Source organism: Amphiprion ocellaris, chromosome 5 (assembly GCF_022539595.1).
Source record: "Amphiprion ocellaris isolate individual 3 ecotype Okinawa chromosome 5, ASM2253959v1, whole genome shotgun sequence".
Classification (NCBI taxonomy): Eukaryota; Metazoa; Chordata; class Actinopteri; family Pomacentridae; genus Amphiprion; species Amphiprion ocellaris.
The window spans coordinates 5,822,705-5,845,993 of NC_072770.1; the positions used below are offsets into that span (position 1 = coordinate 5,822,705).

General features: G+C 38.0%; 1 protein-coding gene across 6 annotated transcripts; it reads left to right on the forward strand.

Moving 5' to 3' along the window:
- The first annotated feature begins 2,746 nt into the window (after window positions 1-2,746).
- Window positions 2,747-17,053, forward strand: im:7151449 (complement decay-accelerating factor). 6 transcript variants are annotated; one of them, XR_008601820.1, is made up of 13 exons: window positions 2,747-2,967; window positions 4,402-4,587; window positions 5,918-6,017; window positions 6,452-6,522; window positions 7,170-7,352; window positions 9,291-9,335; window positions 9,826-9,900; window positions 11,128-11,199; window positions 13,575-13,613; window positions 13,694-13,735; window positions 13,832-13,883; window positions 16,206-16,305; window positions 16,530-17,053. XR_008601820.1 is itself a non-coding variant. In XM_023264918.3 (13 exons), the coding sequence occupies exons 1-12, from the start codon at window positions 2,886-2,888 to the stop codon at window positions 16,285-16,287; spliced, it is 1,005 nt and encodes a 334-aa protein (XP_023120686.1). In that variant the 5' UTR covers window positions 2,747-2,885; the 3' UTR covers window positions 16,288-16,305; window positions 16,530-17,053. The 6 variants fall into 6 exon arrangements, 5 of the variants coding, with proteins under 5 accessions (XP_023120686.1, XP_023120687.1, XP_023120688.1 ...); XM_023264918.3 differs by having other exon boundaries at window positions 16,230-16,305; XM_023264919.3 differs by having other exon boundaries at window positions 9,844-9,900; window positions 16,230-16,305.
- Window positions 17,054-23,289: the final 6,236 nt, after the last annotated feature.

Consider the following 23,289-nt stretch of genomic DNA (forward strand, 5'->3'; position numbering starts at 1 on the left):
AGATTCTGCCATAAATTGACCGCTTCTACAGAAATGCAGCGTTCCATTAATTTGGTCCTAAGTCTTGGTTTTATGAAGATCTCGGTTCCTGTTAAGCTATACTTATTTTCTCTTTTTGCAAATCTGTTCTGGACATTGACTGGTAAAGTTTCTTTATGAGCTTTATACATGATTTGCAGAATAGTATTAATGTACTATGTCGTGAAATTTAAACAATTTTTTATTAACGTTATTTTTTGGCATTTTGTTGGCTTTATTAGATAGGTCAGCTGAGAGGCAGACAGGAAAATAGGGAGAAGAATGGGGGGAGGACCTGCAGCAAGGGGCCGTGAACTGGAATCGCTGTGTCAGGGACTATAGACCCCACTCATGGGTCGCCCCAGGGGCAGATCTAGAGAAAAATTAATAGGGTGGCAAAGGGGTGGCATATATATATATATATATATATATATATATATATATATATATATATATATCTCACAAAAGTGAGTCCACCCCTTGCATTTCTCCAAATATTTAATGATATCTATTCATGGGACAACACTGACGAAATGAAACTTTCATACAATGTAAAGTAGTCACCGTACAGCTTGGATAACAGTGTACATTTTATCTTCCCATCAAAATAACTAAAACACAGCCATTAATGTCTAAACTGCTGGCAACAAAAGTGAGTACACCCTGAACTGAAAATGTCCAAATTGGGCCCAAGTGCACATTTTCCATCCCCAGTTTCATGTGACTTGTTAGCGTTAAAAGGTCTCAGGTGTGAAAGGTGAGCAGGTGTGTTTAATTTGGTAATATCACTCTCACACATCTCACATTGGTCACTGGAATTTCAACATGGCACCTCATGGCAAAGAACTCTCTGAGGATCTGAGAAAAAGGATTGTTGCTCTACATAACGATGGCTTAGGCTATAAGAAGATTGCCATCACCCTGAAATTGAGCTGCAGCACGGTGGCCAAGAGCATCCAGCGGTTTAAGAGGACCGGTTCCACTCAGAACAGGCCTCGCCATGGTCGACCAAAGAAGTTGAGTGCGCGTGCTCAGCGTCGAATCCACAGGTTGTCTTTGGGAAATAGGCGTAGGAGTGCTGCCAGCATTGCTGCAGAGGTTGGAGGGGTGGGGGGTCAGCCTGTCAATGCTCAGACCATACGCCACACACTGCATCAAATTGGCCTCTATGGCTGTCGTCCCAGAAGAAAGCCTCTTCTAAAGATGATGCACAATGAAGCCCGCAAACAGTTTGCTGAAGACAAGCAGACTAAGGATATGGATTACTGGAACCATGTCCTGTGGTCTGATGAGACCAAGATAAACTTATTTGGTTCAGATGATGTCAAGCGTGTGTGGCGGCAGCCAGGTGAGGAGTACAAAGACAAGTGTGTCTTGCCTACAGTCAAGCATGGTGGTGGGAGTGTCATGGTCTGGGGCTGTATGAGTGCTGCCGGCACTGGAAAATTACAGTTTATTGAGGGAAGCATGAATGCCAAAATGTACTGTGACATACTGAAGCAGAGCATGATCCCCTCCCTTAAGAAGCTGGGCCGCAGGGCATTATTCCAACATGATAATGACCCCAAACACACCTCCAAGATGACCACTGCCTTGCTAGAGAAGCTGAGAGTAAAGGTGATGGACTGGCCAAGCATGTCTCCAGACCTAAACCCAATTGAGCATCTGTGGGGCATCCTTAAACGGAAGGTGGAGGAGCGTAAGGTCTCTAACATCCACCAGCTCCGTGATGTCATCATGGAGGAGTGGGAGATGATTCCAGTGGCAACCTGTGAAGCTCTGGTGAACTCCATGCCCAGGAGGGTGAAGGCAGTGCTGGAAAATAATGGTGGCCACACAAAATATTGACACTTGGGCCCCAATTTGGACATTTTCAGTTAGGGGTGTGCTCACTTTTGTTGCCAGCAGTTTAGACATTAATGGCTGTCTTTTAGTTATTTTGATGGGAAGATAAAATGTACACTGTTATCCAAGCTGTGCGGTGACTACTTTACATTGTATGAAAGTTTCATTTTGTCAGTGTTGTCCCATGAATAGATATCATTAAATATTTGGAGAAATGCAAGGGGTGGACTCACTTTTGTGAGATACTGTATATATATATATATATATATATATATATATATATATATATATATATATATATATATATACTCTGCCAAGGAGGCGGAGCCTTGGCAGAGTCATGTGATGATTGGCATTGGTTTGCCTGTCTGTCTGTCTGTTAGCAACATTACTCAAAAATGGACCGATGGATTTGGATGAAACCAACCAGCAGGCGTTATCAAATTGATACAAATACTGCTGAAATAAGTACATTAAATAAGTAAATATCATTTGTATTTGTCAGCCAATTCTAAACATGAGTTGTTCAGAACTCCAGACTTCTTTGGTGTTTTAAAAATATTTTCAAACATTCTTTTCTGCTGTTTTTTTCTTTTTCTTTTTTTTTAAGATTTGGTCTCAGGACAAGTAAATTTACACAACTTCAAATTTTAGTATTTTGTACATGGATTATTGGAAATTTGATGTGTGGAATGTAAAATGCTCACCAATTCTGGAATGGCCCATGTGCTATATAGAGAAATGAAATGTAAAACGTTACGAAGTATAATTACTTTGTTAAATATAAACAACATGCATGGTGCCTCTCGGCGAGAGTAGCTTTGCTTTTATTGTGACAGAATTGTAATCTCACTTCCGGTCCCCTTGGCTTATTAAAACTAACTTGACTGCAGCCAAAATGGACAGTCGGCGTTGCTGCAGCGGACGGGTAGTGTTGACAGGCTGAGGAGCGGCTCGTGTCTCTACTGGGGAGAAGTTGGACGACAGTGTTGAGGAGTCGGATCAGGATCTACAGCCGGAACATGGAAGCTTCACTGGACACCTGTGGACAGAGAACCGTCCAATCCCTGCTGCTGCTGTATCTCCTGGTGGTGAAGGCGGCAGGTCAGTAAAACATCAGCCTCGGTGTCTGCTTAATGAGATAATATTTATCTAGTCACATGAGAGCTCCAGCAAGAAGAGCCAGGCTACATTTTCTGTCAGTTCCATAGAAATACAACTGTAAGCTTCTCCAGAAATACCAAAGAAAGTCAACCAGAAGTACCATTTATGGAATTCTACAATAAAGTTACTGTATTAACGTTAGTAATGTTCAATGTATGCATTTTCTGTGAAACCATTGAATAAAATAGTAATAGATCATGGCCTAAATATAATCATACAGAAATACAAAACCTTGAATGCACATTCGTTTTTAATACAAACTGTTAGGACAAGACACACCATCAAATGCATGCCTGCTACTATTTTGTTTGGAAATATTGCTTGTAATTTATTTTCTTAAAAAACCTTTATTTATACAGGTAATTTCACTGAGACGTGGGGTCTCATTTTCAGGAGGAAAGACCTGTCCTTAAATAATGTAACAAAACAACATTGTCACTGACAGTGTCACTGGCAAACGACAGTAAGGGACCTGTACTAGACAATATAACAATATAATATACAGACAGGTTCATGACAAAACACAACATAGAAATGGATGTGCAAAAGTGTCATGCGATAAAGTTAAAAGTAAAAATGCTACACTACCAGTCAAAACTTTGGGCACGCCTTCTCATTCAATGCTTTTTATTTATTTGTATTATTGTCTACATTGTAGGTTAATAGTACTGAAGATTAACACTTTTTTGTTTCTTTTATAGTTTTGATGTCTTCAGTATTAATCTAAAATGTAGAATATAATTAAATAAAAATCATTGAATGAGAAGGTGTGTCCAAACCTTTGACTGGTAGTGTGTATCCCAAGAGATGATATTTAGTCTGAGATAAAATCATTCCATTCAGTATGAAGTTGCCAGAATAAACTGAAAACTGTGCCTTGCTTTCTGCCTTCTGGATGATGAGTTCTGATGTCTCAGTGCCAGTTTCTAATAAACAAAAACTTAAAATGTATTCATAATTAACTGAATTCACTTGATTGTTCATTCATCTTTTATTAATGACTTATTAACACTGATAACTGCTTGATTAATTAATGTCTTCTGAGAAATTTGAGTACTTACTAGCTTTTTTTAACTGTAGCATTACTAAATAGAAAAGAACACATAAATACCTGTTAATCAAATTGTTTCCTGTGTAGTAGTTTAGTGCATTATTACTATCAATACTGCTGTTCGTTGTTAACGTGAAAATGTTACAAAAATAAAAGGAAAAAAAGTTTCCCCGAAGTCACTGAAAGTCAAGTTGGACATTAGCTTTAATGGTCTGTTTTCGCATTGCATTCCTGTTTGTCACTGTTTGATTGACTGTATCTGCTCACAATTTCTGACTTTAAAACAATCACCATGTTGCCTCTTTGTCTCTTCTTTCCCTCAGCCGACTGTCCTAAACCTCAGGGAAGAGAAAATATTGTCCTAACCAATAAAGCTCTTCTAATGAATGACTTCCCAGAGGGCGTTGAGGTGACTTTAGAGTGCGCTAATGGATATGATAGAGAAAGTGGCTCTGGGACTATAACCTGCATTGATGAGAAGTGGACTGAACCTGATCTCACCTGCAAAAGTGGGTCTGCTTTCATTTACTTTCTACTGACAAATACACTGCCCGTCCAAAAAAAAAAGTCACACACTCTAGTATTTCATTGGACAGCCTTTTGCTCTGAGATCGATACACATTTGCTGTGGCATTGTTTCAAAAACCTTCTGCAATCTCACAGCATTTATTTCTGTCCAGAGTTGCATTAATTTTCTACCAACATCTTATATTGATGATGGGAGAGTCAGACAGCTGTACAAAGTCTTCTCCGGCACATCCCAGAGATTCTCAGTGGGGCTGAGGTCTGGACTCTTTGGAGGCCAATCCATGTGTGAAAATGATGTTTCATGCTCCCTGATCCACTCATTCTCAATGTGAGCCCCATGAATCCTGGCATCATCATCTTGGAACATGCCCATACCATCAAGGAAGAAAAACTCCATCGATGGAAAGACCTGGTCATTCAGTATATTCAGGTAGTCAGCTGACCTCATTCTTTGGGAACATAACGTTGCTGAACCTGACCAACCCCAGATCATAACCCTAAACCCCCACAGGCTGGTAGACACTAGACATGATGAGTGCATCACTTCATCTGCCTCTCTTCTTACTGTGATGCCACCATCACTTTGGAACAGGTTAAATCTGGACTCATCAGACCACATGACCTTCTTTCAGTGCTCCAGAGTCCAATCTTTATGCTGCCTAGCAAACTGAAGCCTTTTTTTCTGATTATCCTCACTGATCAGTGATCTTCTTAGAGCTACAGTTGTTTAGTCCCAATCCTTTGAGTTCCCTTTGCATTGGGCATGTGGAAATGCTCTTACTTTCACTATTAAACATAGCCGTAAGTTCTGCTGTTGATTTCATACGATCATCTAAGAGTTTGTTTCGACCACATTTGTTCCTCGAAGATGATGGTTCACCACTATCCTTCAGGTTTTAATTATGCATTAGACAGTTGTTAACCCAATTTTAATATTTTCAGAAATCACCTTAGTTGTTTTCTTTGCTTGATGCAGGCCAACAAATGGACCCTTCTGAAACAGATTAATATCTTTTCCATGACCACAGCATATGTCTTCCAACATGGTTGTTTAAGAAAAGAGGAGCTCCTCACTGCATCAGCTAGGGTTAAATAAGTTGTTGCAGCTGAAACATATCCATCACTGCAGTAATTATCCAAGGGAAGGCTCTGACCTATTTGCTTAGTTAAATCCAAGTGGCGATTATTTTTTTTTTTTGGACAGGCAGTGTAGTTTTCTGCTGTGGACATCCAAGCAGCTTTATGTTGTCATGTCTGGGGTGTGTGTACTGCTGTAAAATACCTACAGTGTGTTTGCTTTTTGTATTACAGAAAAGGACTGTGGTCCCCCGCAACCTCAGCCAAATATGAGCTTTAATATTAGTGCAGGTACCTTGTTTGGTGCTGTAATAAAAGCCATTTGTGATAAAGGGTGAGTATGAATCTATGAATTGTGAGATCTTCCTGTTTGATTATCTGGTTGAATACTGTCTAAAAAAAAAAGTGACGCACAGGAGGTAGTCATGTATCTCTGTACTGCCAACATCTGTCTACCAGACATGACTGACAATCAAAATTAGAAGGTCAGGATAAAGAGCTGTACAGAAAACAACATACTCTTGAAAGACAAATAGAGCTGCTGCCAAAAGGTGTTACTTCATAGTTTCACTGATTTGAAACTTGGCTCTACTTTTGACACCATAGACAGGGTTGTTGATACAGCGCATACTTCCTGATAAAACTCTGTAAGAATGTAGTTTTGGAGTTGAAACAAATTTTTCACTGCATTACAGTACCAATATTCTACAATACTGATTCCTCTTTAAATAAAGATTCTTGCTTTATTTTCCTTTCGTCTTTCCACAGCTACAAGATTACCGGCCCAGCCTACAAACAGTGCTATCCTACAGGGTGGAGTGGAAGACCCAAGTGTAACAGTAAATGTCTCAATTTGTTTTTCTCTATGTCTGAAAGAGGTGAAATTATCAGTTACATTCTGACTGCAAAAGCTAAAAGCAACCTGTGGCTTACAGGAGTTAAGTACAATATTGTTCAAACGTTTGGAGTCACCAAGAGAATTTCATGTTTTCTATGAAAACTCACACTTTTGCTCATGTGCTAACATATCTGCACAAGGGTTTTCTAATCATCAATTAGCCTTTCAACACCATTAACTAACACAATGTAGCATTAGAACACAGGAGTGATGGTTGCTGGAAATGTTCCTCTGTACCCCTATGGAGATATTCCATTAAAAATCATCCGTTTGCAGCTACAATAGTCATTTAACACATTAACAATGTCTAGACTGGATTTCTGATTAATTTAGTTAATTTGTTATCTTCACTTAACAAAACTGCTTTTCTTTCAAAAATAAGACATTTCTAAGTGACCCCAAATTTTTGAATTGTAGTGTATGTTTTAATGAATTATTGATTCGGCTAAAGTTGTGTGTTTTTCTGACTTTGTAAATTTGTTTCTTCTCTCTGTCATTCAGTAAGTGCCACAGGTTATATGGCAACAGCATGAATTATTTGAAATATTTTAGGAAATTTGTTGTAATTTTTTTCCCCTAATTTCTCAGTTGTAACATGCGCTAAACCTCCTGAAGTGACCAATGGCAGAATCTCATGGGATGCTCAAGATTTGCCAAAATATGGAGAAATCATACAGTACACCTGTGATGAAGGATACACCCTCATTGGGGAAGATAGCATTGTGTGCAGTGCAACTGGTAAATATGATTCTCAGCCTCCAGAATGCAAAGGTAAGATCATTGCACTCAAGTATTTTTGCTTGCTATTTTATAGATTACTGGTTACGCTGAGAACAAGCAGGCTCTTGTGAAGTTAGTAGCTTGAAGTCATTTTTAGACTATACAAGTGATTTTGTATGTTTTACCACATTATTTGTGAATAGTCTTTATAGATACTGTGGACCGTTTTCAAACCATGTAATACGTTTGCGCATCAGTTTTCCAGTCTTTCATTTAACTGCTGCAGAAAAATTGCTTATGTTCAAATATATAAAAGAAAAATACCTGAAGCTGTAACCAAAATGTCCAAAAACATTTATATGGCCAAAAACAATTAATATTTCCCCAGAAGTGGTATATAAATATTATTAAAATGCTCACAAAATGTATGCCATGCTGTGTAAAAAAAAAAAAAAAAAAAAGTCTGGAAACATTGTAAAATATCTGAAACATATGAATATGTCCAAAAATATGAATAAAATGCTTAAAATAATGAATAACAAAATGTAATTTAAAACAAAAAAACACTGTCTCTTGTCTAATATAATAATAATAATAGCAAAAAATATGAATATGTCCAAAAATATGAATAAAATGCTTGAAATAATGAATAATAAAATGTAAAAAAATAAAAAGATTATGTCTATTATCTAATATAATAATATAAAAAAATATATATAATTGAAATGTTTGAGATATTAACAACATTTCCAAAAATATTAATATTTCTGTAAAAAAAAAAAAATATATATATATATATATATATATATATATATATATATATATATATATATATATATATATATATATATATATATATATATATATATATATGGAAAAACAGTGCTAAAATTCCCAACAATATTAATAAAATGTCTGAAAAAAAATTATGGGAAAATGATCTTATATACAAAATTATTGCTACAATGCCTAGATGCATTAATTTTAAAAAGCATTTACTTGAATAGTAAACTAACACAGTGAATGGTGCTCCTGTTTTTGCCATTTATGTTATAATAATTTAGTTGGACATCATCAAGATAATGACAGCTGCAAAATAATAAACAAACAAAAAAAAAACTCCTTCCAAACATTGGATGGTGCATTCTAGTACATACCTAGACCAGTGCTGTGGACATCCCAACATACCACACAGTGATGAAGTACATGATAATGTACACAGTAGTGCGTTAGGATGAAAAATAAAGGCTGCGAAATGTTCACTGTGATGAATTACTGCACCAGTCCCAAGAATGTTTCAAGGCTAGATTTACAGACATGGGTCAGAAAACCTTTGTTATGCTTTAAAGTGTATACATAGAATGTGTGCATGATTTGCAGTTAAAACATGCAAAAACGCAAGTGTGGTTTAAAAACCAGTGTAGCAATTTTGCTGTACAATTTGCAGTACTTAAATGTTAATCTGTAATATGGCCTATACTGTTTCTGGTCAAATACAGTTCACACAATGTAGGTGTTGCCATGGTGTCACTAATAGCAGGCAGCACTGTTTAAACATAGTCACTTAAAACCTCTCTGCATGCTCTTTTATGAAGCTGTATTCAAGCTTGATGGCATTTTTTCACTTTCCTGTATGTCTGTGCTGCTTTCCTTACTAACTGCCACATTTACACTCTACTAAACAACTTAAAATTTTTCCCTGAAGAGTTGGTCATTGGTCAATGACATTCCTCGACTAACACACGGTTGAATATTGAGTTTTCTACAAGATGGATTGATGTTTAAGCATTTCAGGGCTCAACTGCTGCCTTTGACCTAATGTGAAGTAAAGAAGCACGTGCTGACGCATAAGTCTCACATTTGTAGGCAGAGCATGCTCTGCATGTAAAATGAAATATATATGCATGTTCCGCCACCATTTTCATAAAAAGCTGATGAACGGTATTCATTTTTACCCTCACATAAATTTAGCACTGCTCTTGTTCATAGGTGTGACAGCAGAAGATAGAAGTACAACAGCATCTCCAGCACAAGGTAGAGAAATAAGAAATTATAGAAATATTTTAGGTGAATTTAAAGATAATAGCTGATATGTATTGTATTATGTGGAGAAAAACATACACTACCATTCAAAAGTTTGGGGTCACTTAGAAATGTCCTTATTTTTGAAAGAAAATATTTTTCTTCCAATGAAGATAACATTAAATTAATCATAAATACAGTCTAGACATTGTTAATGTTTTAAAAGAGTATTCTAGCAGGAAACGACTGAATTTGAATGGAACATCTCCATAGGGGTACAGAGGAACATTTCCAGCAACCATCACTCCTGTGTTCTAATGCTACATTGTGTTAGCTAATGGTGTTGAAAGGCTCATTCATGACTAGAAAACACTTGTGCATTTATGTTAGCACATGAATAAATGTGTGAGTTTTCATGGAAAACATGAAATTGTCTGGGTGACCCCAAACTTTTGAACAGTAGCGTAGAATAACAGATAAAGATATATATTTAACATCACAGAAGCATCCACGTCTGCAGATTCATCAGTCACACCTACAGCTTCCACAACAGCAGCTGTCTCACCTTCAGTACGAGGTACAGAAACATGTTGATTTGCAACCTTTCAGACACAGCACTCAGCTGCATGAATTTGTTACACACGTTGACAAAATTGTTGGTACCCCTCGGTTAATGAAAGAAAAACCCACAATGGTCACAGAAATAATTTGAATCTGACAAAAGTAATAAATAAAAATTCTATGAAAATTAACCAATGAAATTCAGACATTGCTTTTGAACTGTGATATGCTTCATTTTTGCGTCAGTGAACATAGAGCTGATGTGCCAAAAAGTTCCAGTTTTGTCTCGTCTGTCCATAGGACATTCTCCCAGAAGCTTTGTGGCTTGTCAACATGCAGTTTGGCAAATTCCAGTCTGGCTTTTTTATGATTTGTTTTCAACAATGGTGTCCTCCTTGGTCGTCTCCCATGAAGTCCACTTTGGCTCAAACAACAACGGATGGTACCATCTGACACTGATGTACCTTGACCTTGGAGTTCACCTTTAATGTCTTTAGAGGCTGTTCTGGGATCTTTTCTTACCATTCCTATTATCCGTCTCTTCCATTTGTCATCAGTTTTCCTCCTGTGGCCACGTCCAGGGAGGTTGGCTACAGTCCCATGGATCTTAAATTTCTGAATAATATGTGCAACTGTAGTCACAGGAACATCAAGCTGCTTGGAGATGGTCTTATAGCCTTTACCTTTAACATGCTGGTCTATAATTTTCTTTCTAATCTCCTGAGACAACTCTCTCCTTGGCTTCCTCTGGTTCATGTTTAGTGTGGTACACACCATGTCACCAAACAGCACAGTGACTACTGTAACCCTATAAATAGGCCGACTGACTAATTACAAGTTTGTAGACACCTGTGATGCTAATTAGAGGACACACCTTGATTGAACATGTCCCTATGGTCACATTATTTTCAGTCTTTTCTAGGGGTACCATCATTTTTGTCCAGGCCTGTTTCATGAGTCTATTTTTTTAAATAATTCTGTTGAACCACGGTTCAAAAGCACTGTCTGATTTTCATTGGTTAATTTTCATAGAATTTTTATTTATTATTACTTTTGTCAGATTCAGATTCTGTGACCATTGTGGGTTTTTCTTTCATTAACTGAGGGGTACCAACAATTTTGTCCACATGTATGTGCATGTTGCATGCATCTCAGAAATAACTTTTCAGACCAAAGAGTCGCTTTTATTTTCACCAAACTCCGAAGAAGAAATAAGAATCATTCTGATCATTTTGTCCAAAAGGTCGCACAAACATTTTGACAGCCGTGGATACTACAGCCAGTGTAACGTCCAGTACATCATCTCCAGTTCCAGGTATAGAAAGATTAGCTGAAATCAAGAGTTTGAACCTAATTTTTTGTCTGCTTCATCTGTAATTTCTTATTTGCTTGGATTTCCTAGTTGCTTCAGCAAAGAGAAGACATCTGTTTAAGTATAAATTTCAGATCTGGGCTAAGAATTTCTTTTAACAAGCCCTCAGCTGACATGGATTTGTCTATCAAACCCTAGATGTATTACATGGAAAGTGGTGATAATGGGAAAATAATGTTGTGGATATTATACATAGCTCTGCTGTAGAAATATAATTTTATGAGGAGGATGAACATCATCATCAGTTTTGACAGCTGACCTTAAAACTACCAGACAAGTCAGCTAGAACTTACGTGTGTTCATGTCTCATTGACTGGGACTCTGAGTTACCTTTCAAAACATTCAAAAACTAATCAGTTTAACTTGCCATCACTCTGACGCAAAAAATTTAACACTTTTTTTGCATTCTAGCAGAGACTTACATGACCCAAATTGTACAAACTAAAACTTCATCCTCGAAGGAAGGTTACAGGCCATCAGCTTACACTGATCAGCCACAACATTAAACCACCTGTGTAATATTGTGTAGGTCCTGTTTTTTTGCCCCTGAAGCAGATCAGACACATAGGGCACAGACAGAAGACCTCTGAGGGTGTCTGGGGGTGTTTGGTACTGGGATGTTGGCAGCAAATCCTTTTGGTCCTACGTGGATCAGGCTTGTTCAGGCATATCCTGTGGATGCCTGATCAGATTGGTCTCTGGTGGTGTTTAGAGGCCTGGCCAGTACCTCAGGCTTTTTGTTGTGTTCTTTAAGCCATTCCTGAGCAGTTTTTGCAGTGTGGCAGGGCACATTGTACTGCAGACAGTCAGAGGGTGTTGTTGCCATGGAGGGCAGTCTGTTTGGTCTGTGAGAAGGTTTAGGTGGGTGATATGTGACAAAATAACATCCACATGGGAAATCAAGGTTTCTCAGCATAACATTGCATTGTAACAAAATAATCCTTCCACTTGTTAGTGGTTTCAATGTTGTGGCTGGTCAGTGTGTTTCTTGGTCTGAGCCACAGCTAAGATTTAACATAAGTCATAACTACTAGCTATAATGGGAAATTGTGTTTTTCATACTAAACAAACACATTTACTGAGCTGTAGAGGTGCTGGTGGATGGATGCATGTACACTATCATTCAAAAGTTTGAGGTCACTTAGAAATGTCTTATTTTTGAAAGAAAAGCAGTTTTTTCCAGTGAAGATAACATTGAATTAATTGGAAATACAATCTAGGCATTGTTCATGTGGTAAATGACTATTCTAACTGCAAATGACTGATTTTTAATGGAATATCTCCATAGGGGTGCAGAGGAACATTTCCAGCAACCATCACTCCTGTGTTCTAATGCTACTGTGTTAGCTAATGGTGTTGAAAGGCTAATTGATGATTAGAAAACCATTGTGCAATTCTGTTAGCACATGAATGAAAGTGTGAGTTTTCATGGAAAACGTGAAATTGCCTGGGTGACGTTAAACTTTTGAAGTGTATGTGCTCCTGCTGGACAAGGACTGGCTAGCGGTTTCCAGTCTTTAAACTAAGCTAAGCTAACCAGCTGCTGGCTGCAGCTTAATGTGTAACATGAGTGCTGTCAGTCTTCTCATTCAATTCTCCACCAGAAAGCAAGCAAATGTATTGAAAAATGCCAAGTTATTCCTTGTAATGCAGCAATGAATGGCTCAGAGTTTGCCCTCTGATTCCATTTACTGACACAAGTCATGATTCAAATCCTCAGAATGAGCTGAAATCAAAATCTGTGATCAGATTTTTCTTAAATGCCAAAACATGTACACTATCATTCAAAAGTTTGGGAATTTGGGAAATGTCCTTATTTTTGAAAGAAAAGCAGTTTTTTCAGTGAAGATAACATTAAATTAATCAGAAATACAGTCTAGACACTGTTAATGTGGTAAATGATTATTCTAGCTATAAACGGCTGATTTCTAATGGAATATCTACATAGAGGTACAGAGGAACATTTCCAGCAACCATCACTCCTGTGTTCTAATGCTACATTGTGTTAGCTAATGGTGTTGAAAGGCTAATTGATGGTTAGAAAACCCTTGTGCAATTATGTTGTCACATGAATAAAAATGTGAATTTTCACGGAAAACATGAAATTGTCTGGGTGACCCCAAACTTTTGAACGGTAGTGTACCTGAAAAATAATTTGAAAGATGCTATATTTATGTAAAAACTGTCAGGGTAATGTGTTGAAATGAGTAAATGAAATGCTTAGTTTGTAACAAAACATCCTCTATGTGCTGATCAAGTTTCTAATGTAACCTGAGTCTTATCCATGGTATACTAATAATAATGTTTTATACCTTCAGGGAACCATGATGAGGCTGTAGATGTTAACCAGGACTTTGGTGAGTCACCGAGCTCTAGTCTTCAGAAAATATTAATGTGTTTGTTTGCTCTGCATTTAACTTTATATGTCCTCTTTCAGGATATTTACCTGTGATAATCAGTGTAATAGTCGTTTCATTAGGTAATGTACAATTTTCTCTTTCGAATGCGTTCTGACAACATTTTGTAGTTAAAATATAAATGCAAAACTATCCATATTTTTCTGTTTTCTTTGTAGTTGTATGTATAGTTGTGTTCTTTATACACAAGTTTCTACTGAGGAGAAAAGGGTAAGATCCAGTATTTGTCTTTCACTCCTTTTATGCATGGCTTATACTTGATTATGCTTTTTATCCTTCTGCTGCTTTTCCTCTTTGCACGTTCTCCTCCTTTTGAGGTTCGAACACATGCTCAGAATGTAAATGCACAGTCAGGTATATACAGCTTATAGTCAAATTTTAGCATGTTTCTGTGAACTGTACAGCATGCACTGAAGTAACAAAGCAATAACTCTGCAACACTTTCAGTTTCTCCACTGCTTTTTAATATTTGAGCTGTTGAAGGAAATGTAGTTGTCTGTGTTTCCGGACTGCTGGGGAATAAGGAAAGTCAACAGGAAATCCCATAATAATGCCAGCTGTGACATAGAAATCAGCATTAACAGTAATTCTCTTGAGGCTGGAAGGAATCTGGATGTTTTTAAAAAACAACTTCAGAAAAGTTCAAAACCATGTAGGCATATTCATGTTTTATGTTTTTGACTTTTTGTTGGGCTTTCACTTACAGATTATCAACTTCATCTTAAATCAAATAGCTCAGTTTTATCCAGAGAAACTTTGATTAAATGTGGATATCTCATTTACAATACAAGAAAAGCACTCAGGGAGCACAGTACTGCCAAGACTGCTCAGGTGTTGTATAATTTCCAATGAATAAATCTGCAGTGGTGGATTTGTAGTAGGATCGCAATCATGTGATTGTCAGCAGGCAGCTGACGTAGTGTTCACTTGTAGTCCAGCTACAGTGACGTTGTGCCCCTATCTCGCAATGATACAGAAATCTTTAACAAATCCATGGATCCAGACTATAAGCCACATCATTGCCAAAATCTAATCACTTGGTCTTTGTGTCATTTCTGACCTTCCCTGAAAATTTTATCCAAGTCCGTTTTTGAGTAACGTTGCTAACGGTCAGACAGACAAAGGCAGATTCACAGAAGGACAAATGTACGCCGATTGTCAATTCAATTCAATTTTATTTATATATCGCCAACTACAAGTCAAATTGTCTCAAGATGCTTTACAGAACCCATACACCTGACCCCCAGAGCAAGCCAAAAGGCGACAGTGGCAGGAAAACACCCTTTTAACAGGGAAAAAAACCTCGAGCAGAACCCGGCTCTAATGTGGGGAACCCATCTGCCTGCTGGCCGGGTGGGTTGAGAGGGACAGAAGAGGTAGAGAGGTAGAGAGGTAGAGAGGTAGAGAGGTAGAGGTAGAGGGATAGAGGTAGAGGGATAGAGGTAGAGGGATAGAGGTAGAGGGGTAGAGGTAGAGATAGAGGTGGAGGTAGAGGGATAGAGGTAGAGGGGTAGAGATAGAGGTGGAGGTAGAGGGATAGAGGTAGAGGGATAGAGGTAGAGGGATAGAGGTAGAGGGGTAGAGGTAGAGATAGAGGTGGAAGTAGAGGGATAGAGGTAGAGGGGTAGAGGTGGAGGTAGAGGGGTAGAGGTAGAGGGGTAGAGGTGGAGGTAGAGGGATAGAGGTAGAGGGGTAGAGGTGGAGGTAGAGGGATAGAGGTAGAGGGGTAGAGGTGGAGGTAGAGGGGTAGAGGTGGAGGTAGAGGGATAGAGGTAGAGGGATAGAGGTAGAGGGGTAGAGGTAGAGGTGGAGGTAGAGGGATAGAGGTAGAGGGGTAGAGGTGGAGGTAGAGGGGTAGAGGTAGAGGGGTAGAGGTGGAGGTAGAGGGATAGAGGTAGAGGGGTAGAGGTGGAGGTAGAGGGGTAGAGGTGGAGGTAGAGGGATAGAGGTAGAGGGGTAGAGGTGGAGGTAGAGGGATAGAGGTAGAGGGGTAGAGGTGGAGGTAGAGGGGTAGAGGTGGAGGTAGAGGGATAGAGGTAGAGGGGTAGAGGTAGAGGTGGAGGTAGAGGGATAGAGGTAGAGGGGTAGAGGTGGAGGTAGAGGGGTAGAGGTGGAGGTAGAGGGATAGAGGTAGAGGGGTAGAGGTAGAGGTAGAGGTGGAGGTAGAGGTGGAGGTAGAGGGGTAAAGGTAGAGGTAGAGGTGGAGGTAGAGGGGTAGAGGTAGAGGGGTAGAGGTAGAGGTAGAGGTGGAGGTAGAGGGGTAGAGGTAGAGGGGTAGAGGTAGAGGTAGAGGGGTAGAGGTAGAGGGGTCACATAACTCCACCATGTTCCTTGGCAGAGTAACAACAATATGAAAGCTTCCCATATTACATTAAGCCTCAAGCATCAAGTTTTCAAGTAATTATTCTCTATAAGGTGCAATAACTAACACTTAACACTGTGGAATGCTAATTACAAATGCGATAAAACGCCATTTGGTAAACTAATAAAATCTTAACATAAAAATAACATAACTCAATAATTCTGACACAGATTCCTTATTTGATGACACTATAGCTCATATGACACCAGAGAAGACCTGAAGCCGGAGTTATTACAGTTCCAAAATCTTTAGATTTCCTGCCTCACTCAGGTATCTGCCAATTCCTGTGTCTTTATTACCATTAAACCATCAAAATGCCCTAGACACATGTTGAACTATTGTTTACTCATTCCAGTTTTACAGTGGGAATTATTATCACTAGTGTTATTATTTTGTAATAGTGAAGCCAAAAATCACATAAACGGTGTAACATTTAGGTTTTTTGCACCATCATGGCAATAAGCACTTTTTCCTTCATTTCTTGTCAACACCAGCTCTGCAAATGGAACAGCGCCTATCTGTTAAAGAGCATCTGTGATCCCAGAAAGACGTGCCAATAAACTGTAGCAGCGCCTCTCTGAGTCGATGGAACAAAAAGAGAACTCACTTTCAATATTGTTGCACTTCAAATGGCAGATAATCAAACCTGCTGTAAATTATCATCATTTAAGGGGAAATATCAAGCTCCTGTGATTCAAAGCACTTTTTGTAATTATGTTTTTATCGACACATTATTTTAACACAAAATTGTCAATATTTTATTCCACTTTAGTATTATTGTTTGTGTGTTATTTATGCTGAAAACTGGAGTAAACGCTTTGCCTTCTTGTGTTACAAGTACTGCAGTATTGTTTTTACAGTATTTTAGTTGATAAATCTTGTGGCCAAAAGTTTACATGTTGTTAATGGGCTGTTTTATTAGGACAGAACTATAACATAAGTGATTCAAGAGGCATACAATGTGGTTAATTCAGTTTGCAGACTGAAGTGGTCTCTGATAAAGATACAATCAGTTACATTCTTCGCCTCCTGACTTTCTTTTCATCATTGTCTATTGTTCTGGCTTCTTTCAGTAAGCTGTGCAAAAAAATGGGAAAGCTCCTTTCATGAGAAAAAAATCCAGTATAAATTTCCTACCTTCAGCGACGCATGTGACTACATAATCTGCCATGTTAAATGTGATGTGAGGGGAAATTCTCAGAAAGAAGATAAGAATGTTTTTGACCTTGAATGTGTAAATGAAAGGGCTTATTGAGACGTGACAGAACTTTGAAAATGCTCAACCATCCATTGCATATGTGTAAAAGACTGATACTTTTATTGCAGCTACAGCTGAGAATTATACAAAATGTTTACAACCAGATGTGAAAGAAGATTTTGCAAGAAAAAAAGTCAAATCAAAATCATTACTATTTTACAATGGACAGCAAATCATATGTAAAAACAGAAATGTTTATATTCAGAAAGGAATGCTTTGAAGCACACGATGTAACATTTTTCACATCTTAAAAAGTATGTTTAGTCCCTTAGAGGAGACTCAGTGAATGTATTCACTGTGGTACCAGCAGAATAGGAGCAAACCATTATCCTGCCCGGGGTGTGGACCAGTACAGAGAAAAGCCCCATAATAAAATGTGGTGACACTGTCTCATTGTGCCTTGGTCTGCTGTGGAGCCAGAGATTTCTGAGCCTTTTTTGGGATCAACAGAGAGGATTTATTGAGTCTGGAGAACCAGCAGGTTTCAGTAAATCATTCTTGCTGTAGTTTTACAGTTTCCTTGTGTGAGTAAAAGACCTGAGCTTTTTGTGGAATGACTGGATTAATTGTGAAGAGAAAAACATGGACATAAACAGGATATGAATTCATTATGGCAATTATCCATCTTAGTTATGAGAGCAGATAGTTAATTACCAGAGGGGAGGGATTGGTTGCTGCTCTCAAAGCCTTAGTGCTGAATGGGTTGGCTAAGCGAGACTACAGACGCCTTGACAACAGTGGTTGTATTTGTCGTCTTCAACCATCCTCCACCCTCAGCGCCCCCAGAGAGTAAAAAAAAAAAGCACTTATGCATGGTGGGGCCCACATTGTTGGTCACACTGGAGCCATGTCCATTTGTTTGTGGATTTAAGTAATAAAGGGATTAAAAGGATGGGATTATAATTGACAACATACCAATGAAAAGACTGAAACCAACAATTAATTAATCCTAACAAGCATTTTCTATGTCTTTACTGTGGACCACATATCAATGAGCCACGCTGTTGCACTGTGTGACAAATCCACAGCTTAACCGAGGTCTTCACAAAAAGACTACTTTCTCCAGTTTAACATTGGCTAAAAGCACAGCACCCAGCTGTTTGAGTGATTTTTCACATCTTCAGTGGGAATGAACTGGCTCTAGGCCAAAACAGACAGACAGGCTGCTGATGTTGGATAATACTGAAGAGAGACAACTAGCGCACAGAGCAAGACTAAGTCTACAGCCATTTTAGCGAGTTCATGAGGATGTGCACAGACACAGTGGTGCTTTGAGCCAAATACCAACATAGTTTAACATATTGCAATATTAACATTTGCTAATTAGAACAAAAACAACAGCTGAGGCAGATGAGGATGTATTATAAGAAAGTTTTCTAGGTATTTGCAAGTAAGATTTAGAAAGAATAAGGAAATTAAAGGTATTATGACAAATCCTAAGGGAGATAGAGAATTTCATTTCAAACCATCCAATCAAATCCAAATACAGATATGATGATGTCTCTAGTCAGTGTCAGTCAATAGGATTCATCCTCCTAGGACTTGGAAAGCCCATACACTATTTAATCATTGTGAATCAAAGAACATCTCATACACCACCAGTCAAAAAAATTTGGACACACCTTGTCATTCAATACTTATAATTTATTTGTATTACTTTCTACATTGAAAATTGATACTGAAGATTAACACTTTTTTGTTTACAACATAATTCCATATATATTCTTTTATAATTTGGATGTCTTCAGTATTGGTCTACAATGTACATAATAATTAAATAAAAACCATTGAATGAGAAGGTGTGTTCAAACTTTTGACTGGTAGTGTATGTTTCAGATCAACATCGAAATTCCTCGAACAAGCTGCTATCATTGCTAAAAATATAAACAATAACCAGGTTTCTTATTGAATCTCATTCAATTCACACTAATCAGAGGACCAATAGTCCAGCTTTGCAACTATAATCACGTTTTACAATTAACTAATAATGTGGATGTAATCCAGTTAGTGTACTATTTATAAGATCTAATGACTAACAACTGTAGTGCCCTTTTTGTGTTGCTTCAACAGTCTTTTTCAGCTGTGACCTCAGCACATGGAGTACAGTGACCTATCACCTTGGTGACAGCAGGAAATGTGCTGGGTGTCCTCCCTCTGTAAAGTGTTCCACTCACCAAAATCAGCAGAAGTGATTCCTCCTTCTTTTAACCCTGTTTTTCCATTGCAGAAGCAGAGTAGCACACCCATCCTGACTCATGCTATAGCATCACTGTCAAAATCACTAAAAACACTTCCAGAATATACAGTTTTCAGGAAGCCAATGACATCGAAGAATTTTTGTTTTACGTTGTGGAAATCATAAAAACTGGAGTTGTGAAAGTTTTGCATGCCAAGAGTAATATTTTACTCAGCACATGTTCATTTTCCGTTGGATCTCCATGAGTCCATATCCGGTTTGGGTAGAGCAGAAACAGACTGATGACAGCTCTCCATCCTATTTGTGGTGATCCAGTTACTGATTCTTTGAAAATATTTTTAAAACATTTTTTAGATCAAAAGAACAACCTTTTTCCAACAGTGAAACAGTAAATAGTTTTTATGCATACACTACCGTTCAAAAGTTTGGGGTCACTTAGAAATGTCCTTATTTTTGAAAGAAAGGCATTTTTTTCCCAATGAAGATAACATTATATTAATCAGAAATAAAGTCTAGACATTGTTAATGTGGTAAATGACTATTCTAGTTGGAAACAGCTGAATTTTAATGGAATATCTACATAGGGGTACAGAGGAACATTTCCAGCAACCATCACTCGTGTTCTAATGCTACATTGTGTTAGCTAATCATGTTCAAAGGCTAATTAATGATTAGAAAACCCTCGTGCAATTCTGTTAGCACATGAATGAGTGTGAGTTTTCATGGAAAACATGGAATTGTCTGGGTGATCACAAACTTTTGGACGGTAGTGTACATTTATTAAAACACAAACAAACAAACAAACAAGAACCTCTCATACACTGATCAGCCACAACATTAAAACCACCTGGTTAATACTGTGTAGGTCTATTTTGGACCACTGAAACAGCTCTGAGCTTGAACTCTGTGGGTGTCCTGTGGTGTCTGGTGGTGGATCCTTTGCGTTCAGTGGGTTGCAGGATGGGATTTCTGTGGATCAGACTTGTTCCAGTGCATCCTGTGGAAGCTTGATCAGATTGGGATCTAAGGAACTTTGAGGCCAGATCAACACCTGTTAGTCATATTCCTCAAGCCATTCCCAAGTCGTGTTTGCGGTGTGGCAGACCTTTGTCCTGCTCGAGGAGGCTTTAGCTTCCAATGTTAATATGACCCACTTCACCCACCAGTGGTATTGATGTTATGTAATTACGTGCATATTTTTGTAACCCCTACTATGAACTATCTGTATTTAAATGAATAAACGCACAACTAAGGAGCATTTAGTCTATCTAATTTGTGAAATTAAATAGACTAAATGTAATTTGCAATTACATTATTGCTTTACAGGGTGTTAAAATTATTCTTTTTGACATAAGGTGGTATGAATGCCTTGATAAAGATACTAATACTCATGAAGACAGGACGAGAGGCTTATCATGACAAAATCATACTAACTGTTGATGTGCCTTCTGTTTGTTTGTCTTGGCTGTTGATAATTTGTAGTGTGTTAAAACAGGGTCTATGTGTATCATAAAACATTTTCCAATGGCAGATTGATTGCAAATGCTTTCATATTCACAGAAAAGATAACCCTAAATGCTGTCAAAACTAAATGTACACTACCATGCAAAAGTCTGGAGTCACCCTGACAATTTTATGTTTTCCATGAAACTCACACTTTCATTCATGCTAGAATAGTCATTTACCACATTGACAATGTCTAGACTGTATTTCTGATTAATTTAATGTTATCTTCACTGAAAAAATGCTGTTCTTTCAAAAATAAGGACATTTTTAAGTGACCCCAAACTTTTGAATGGTAGTGTAGGTGTGTTTCAAAGCCCCCCTTTTTTTTTACTAGTATGGATACTTATAAAGGGTCTACTTGAAGTGTCATTGAGTTGGACATGTGTGTACACCAGTTAGTGCAATGTCAAAAATCAAATGTTCTCTTTCAGGACATTTTAAATAAACACACAGCAGGACTTTTTTATTGGCTTAATTACATATTTTTTTCAAGATCACGATCAGTCTTCATGTTGTTGCATGACACAAAGGGGAGGAAATGCTCTCGTGCATGAGACCATTTAATCCTGTTCCCGCCACACAGACAAACATGGTGGGGGAGGGAGAGGGAGTGATGGAGTTTTACGCATGAGGTAAACAAGAAAAGGAACTGACTCATGTGGTGTTGTAGAGTAAACCTGACTGGAACAAGGGACATATACAGTCTTGTTTATGATTCATGTATCTTTGCTGAATCACTTGCATGGTTAGGCAAAATGTGAGGCATATTGTTAGAGTGGGTTTGGCGCAACTATGTTGTGGGAGTTTTTTCAAGTAAAAAAAGAAAGAATGAAAAGAGAGAAACCTCTTAGTGTTAATAGACTTCTCTTTAAGTTGTTCTCATGAGTAGAGCGGATGAAGATCTTTAAGCTTAAGACAAACAAGACATAAATGGTTCCCACTGAGGGCAAGGCAGAACATCAAAAACAGATGTCCAGCACAGATACTCCACCATCTGTATGGCAGTGATCTTAATGTAAATGTTCAGAAGTTTCTAATAGAGCAACTCTTAGTGGAAGCACCTTCAACAGTATAGTTTATTAGCTTTACTTGAGCACACTACTCTCATTTTTATTTTGGTAGAAAACATCATCGGGTCAGGGACATAGTATAGCTTAGTATAACTCTGTTCACAAAATGGGTCTTTATGGTTCATAGCTTACAGACACTCATGATGCGAACATATCTCAGTGAGAGCAGAAATTAAGTTTCAGTATTAAGGTGTGGCAGGCTGATTCTGAGGTCTAAAAAACAAGTGTCAGTTTATAGATAACCCACCTTTTGACTAACTATATTCTAAGAACTAGCAACTGTAAATAATTATGTTAAAATGTAGCGTAAAGATGCTTGTAGACTAACTGAAGTGCTCTGTGGATGGTCGAACTGAAAAACACTCCCTCCACACATTTCTGACGTCAGAATGTGTCTGGCATGTGGGCATGACAACTAAAGAGGTTTGAGTGATGTTCAAAAGCCCTATTCTAGCTTATTTCTGTCGCTCTTTGTGTGCACAAATGTGTGTTATACAATGAATGCCTTCCAAGAAAGACTGCATGAAAATGTGCATTGTTAAACTCCTGTCGATGATGACGAGCTTTTCACTTAGGCTTTTGATGTGGATCAACTTTTAACACTATTCCCTTCTGATACAGCTCATTGAAATACCATAGATATTTGTCTACCTAGGCAGAAAGAAAGAAGAAGTAATTTAATAGACTCAGCAACAGCAGTCTCTGTTCATACCAGACCAATTAAGTTACGCCTGCTTTGAGAGTTAAGGAGCAAGGGTGTGTTTTAATGCATATGATTCCAGCTTCTCATTTAAAACAGGCTATAATATGTCTTGCTTCATGAATTAAACATACTATTGGTTGATTTTTCTACTTTTATTTCAGCGCTTCTAATTTCCATGTCTGCTAGGACCAATCTGTAATTTTAATTGGCAGCCCTCCTCCTACATCTGCTGAGGTCAAAGGAAAATTCTGAATGTAGCTTTATGTAACCAGAGATACCAGTCAAACTTACCACAACACAGTGAAACAGGCCCAACAAGTCAAAGCAAAACGTGTTGTAATCCAGAATCAATGATGCTGATGATGATGTCACATTTAAATCAGGCACTCCCAATGACTCACTGTAGCTCCAACGTAAAAGGACACTGAGGAAAATTATCTTGTTTGCTGTTGACATAGAAACGCACTGTTTTTAGACTTCTCTTTTGCCAGGCTGGCTCCTCGCAGACACCACAGATAAA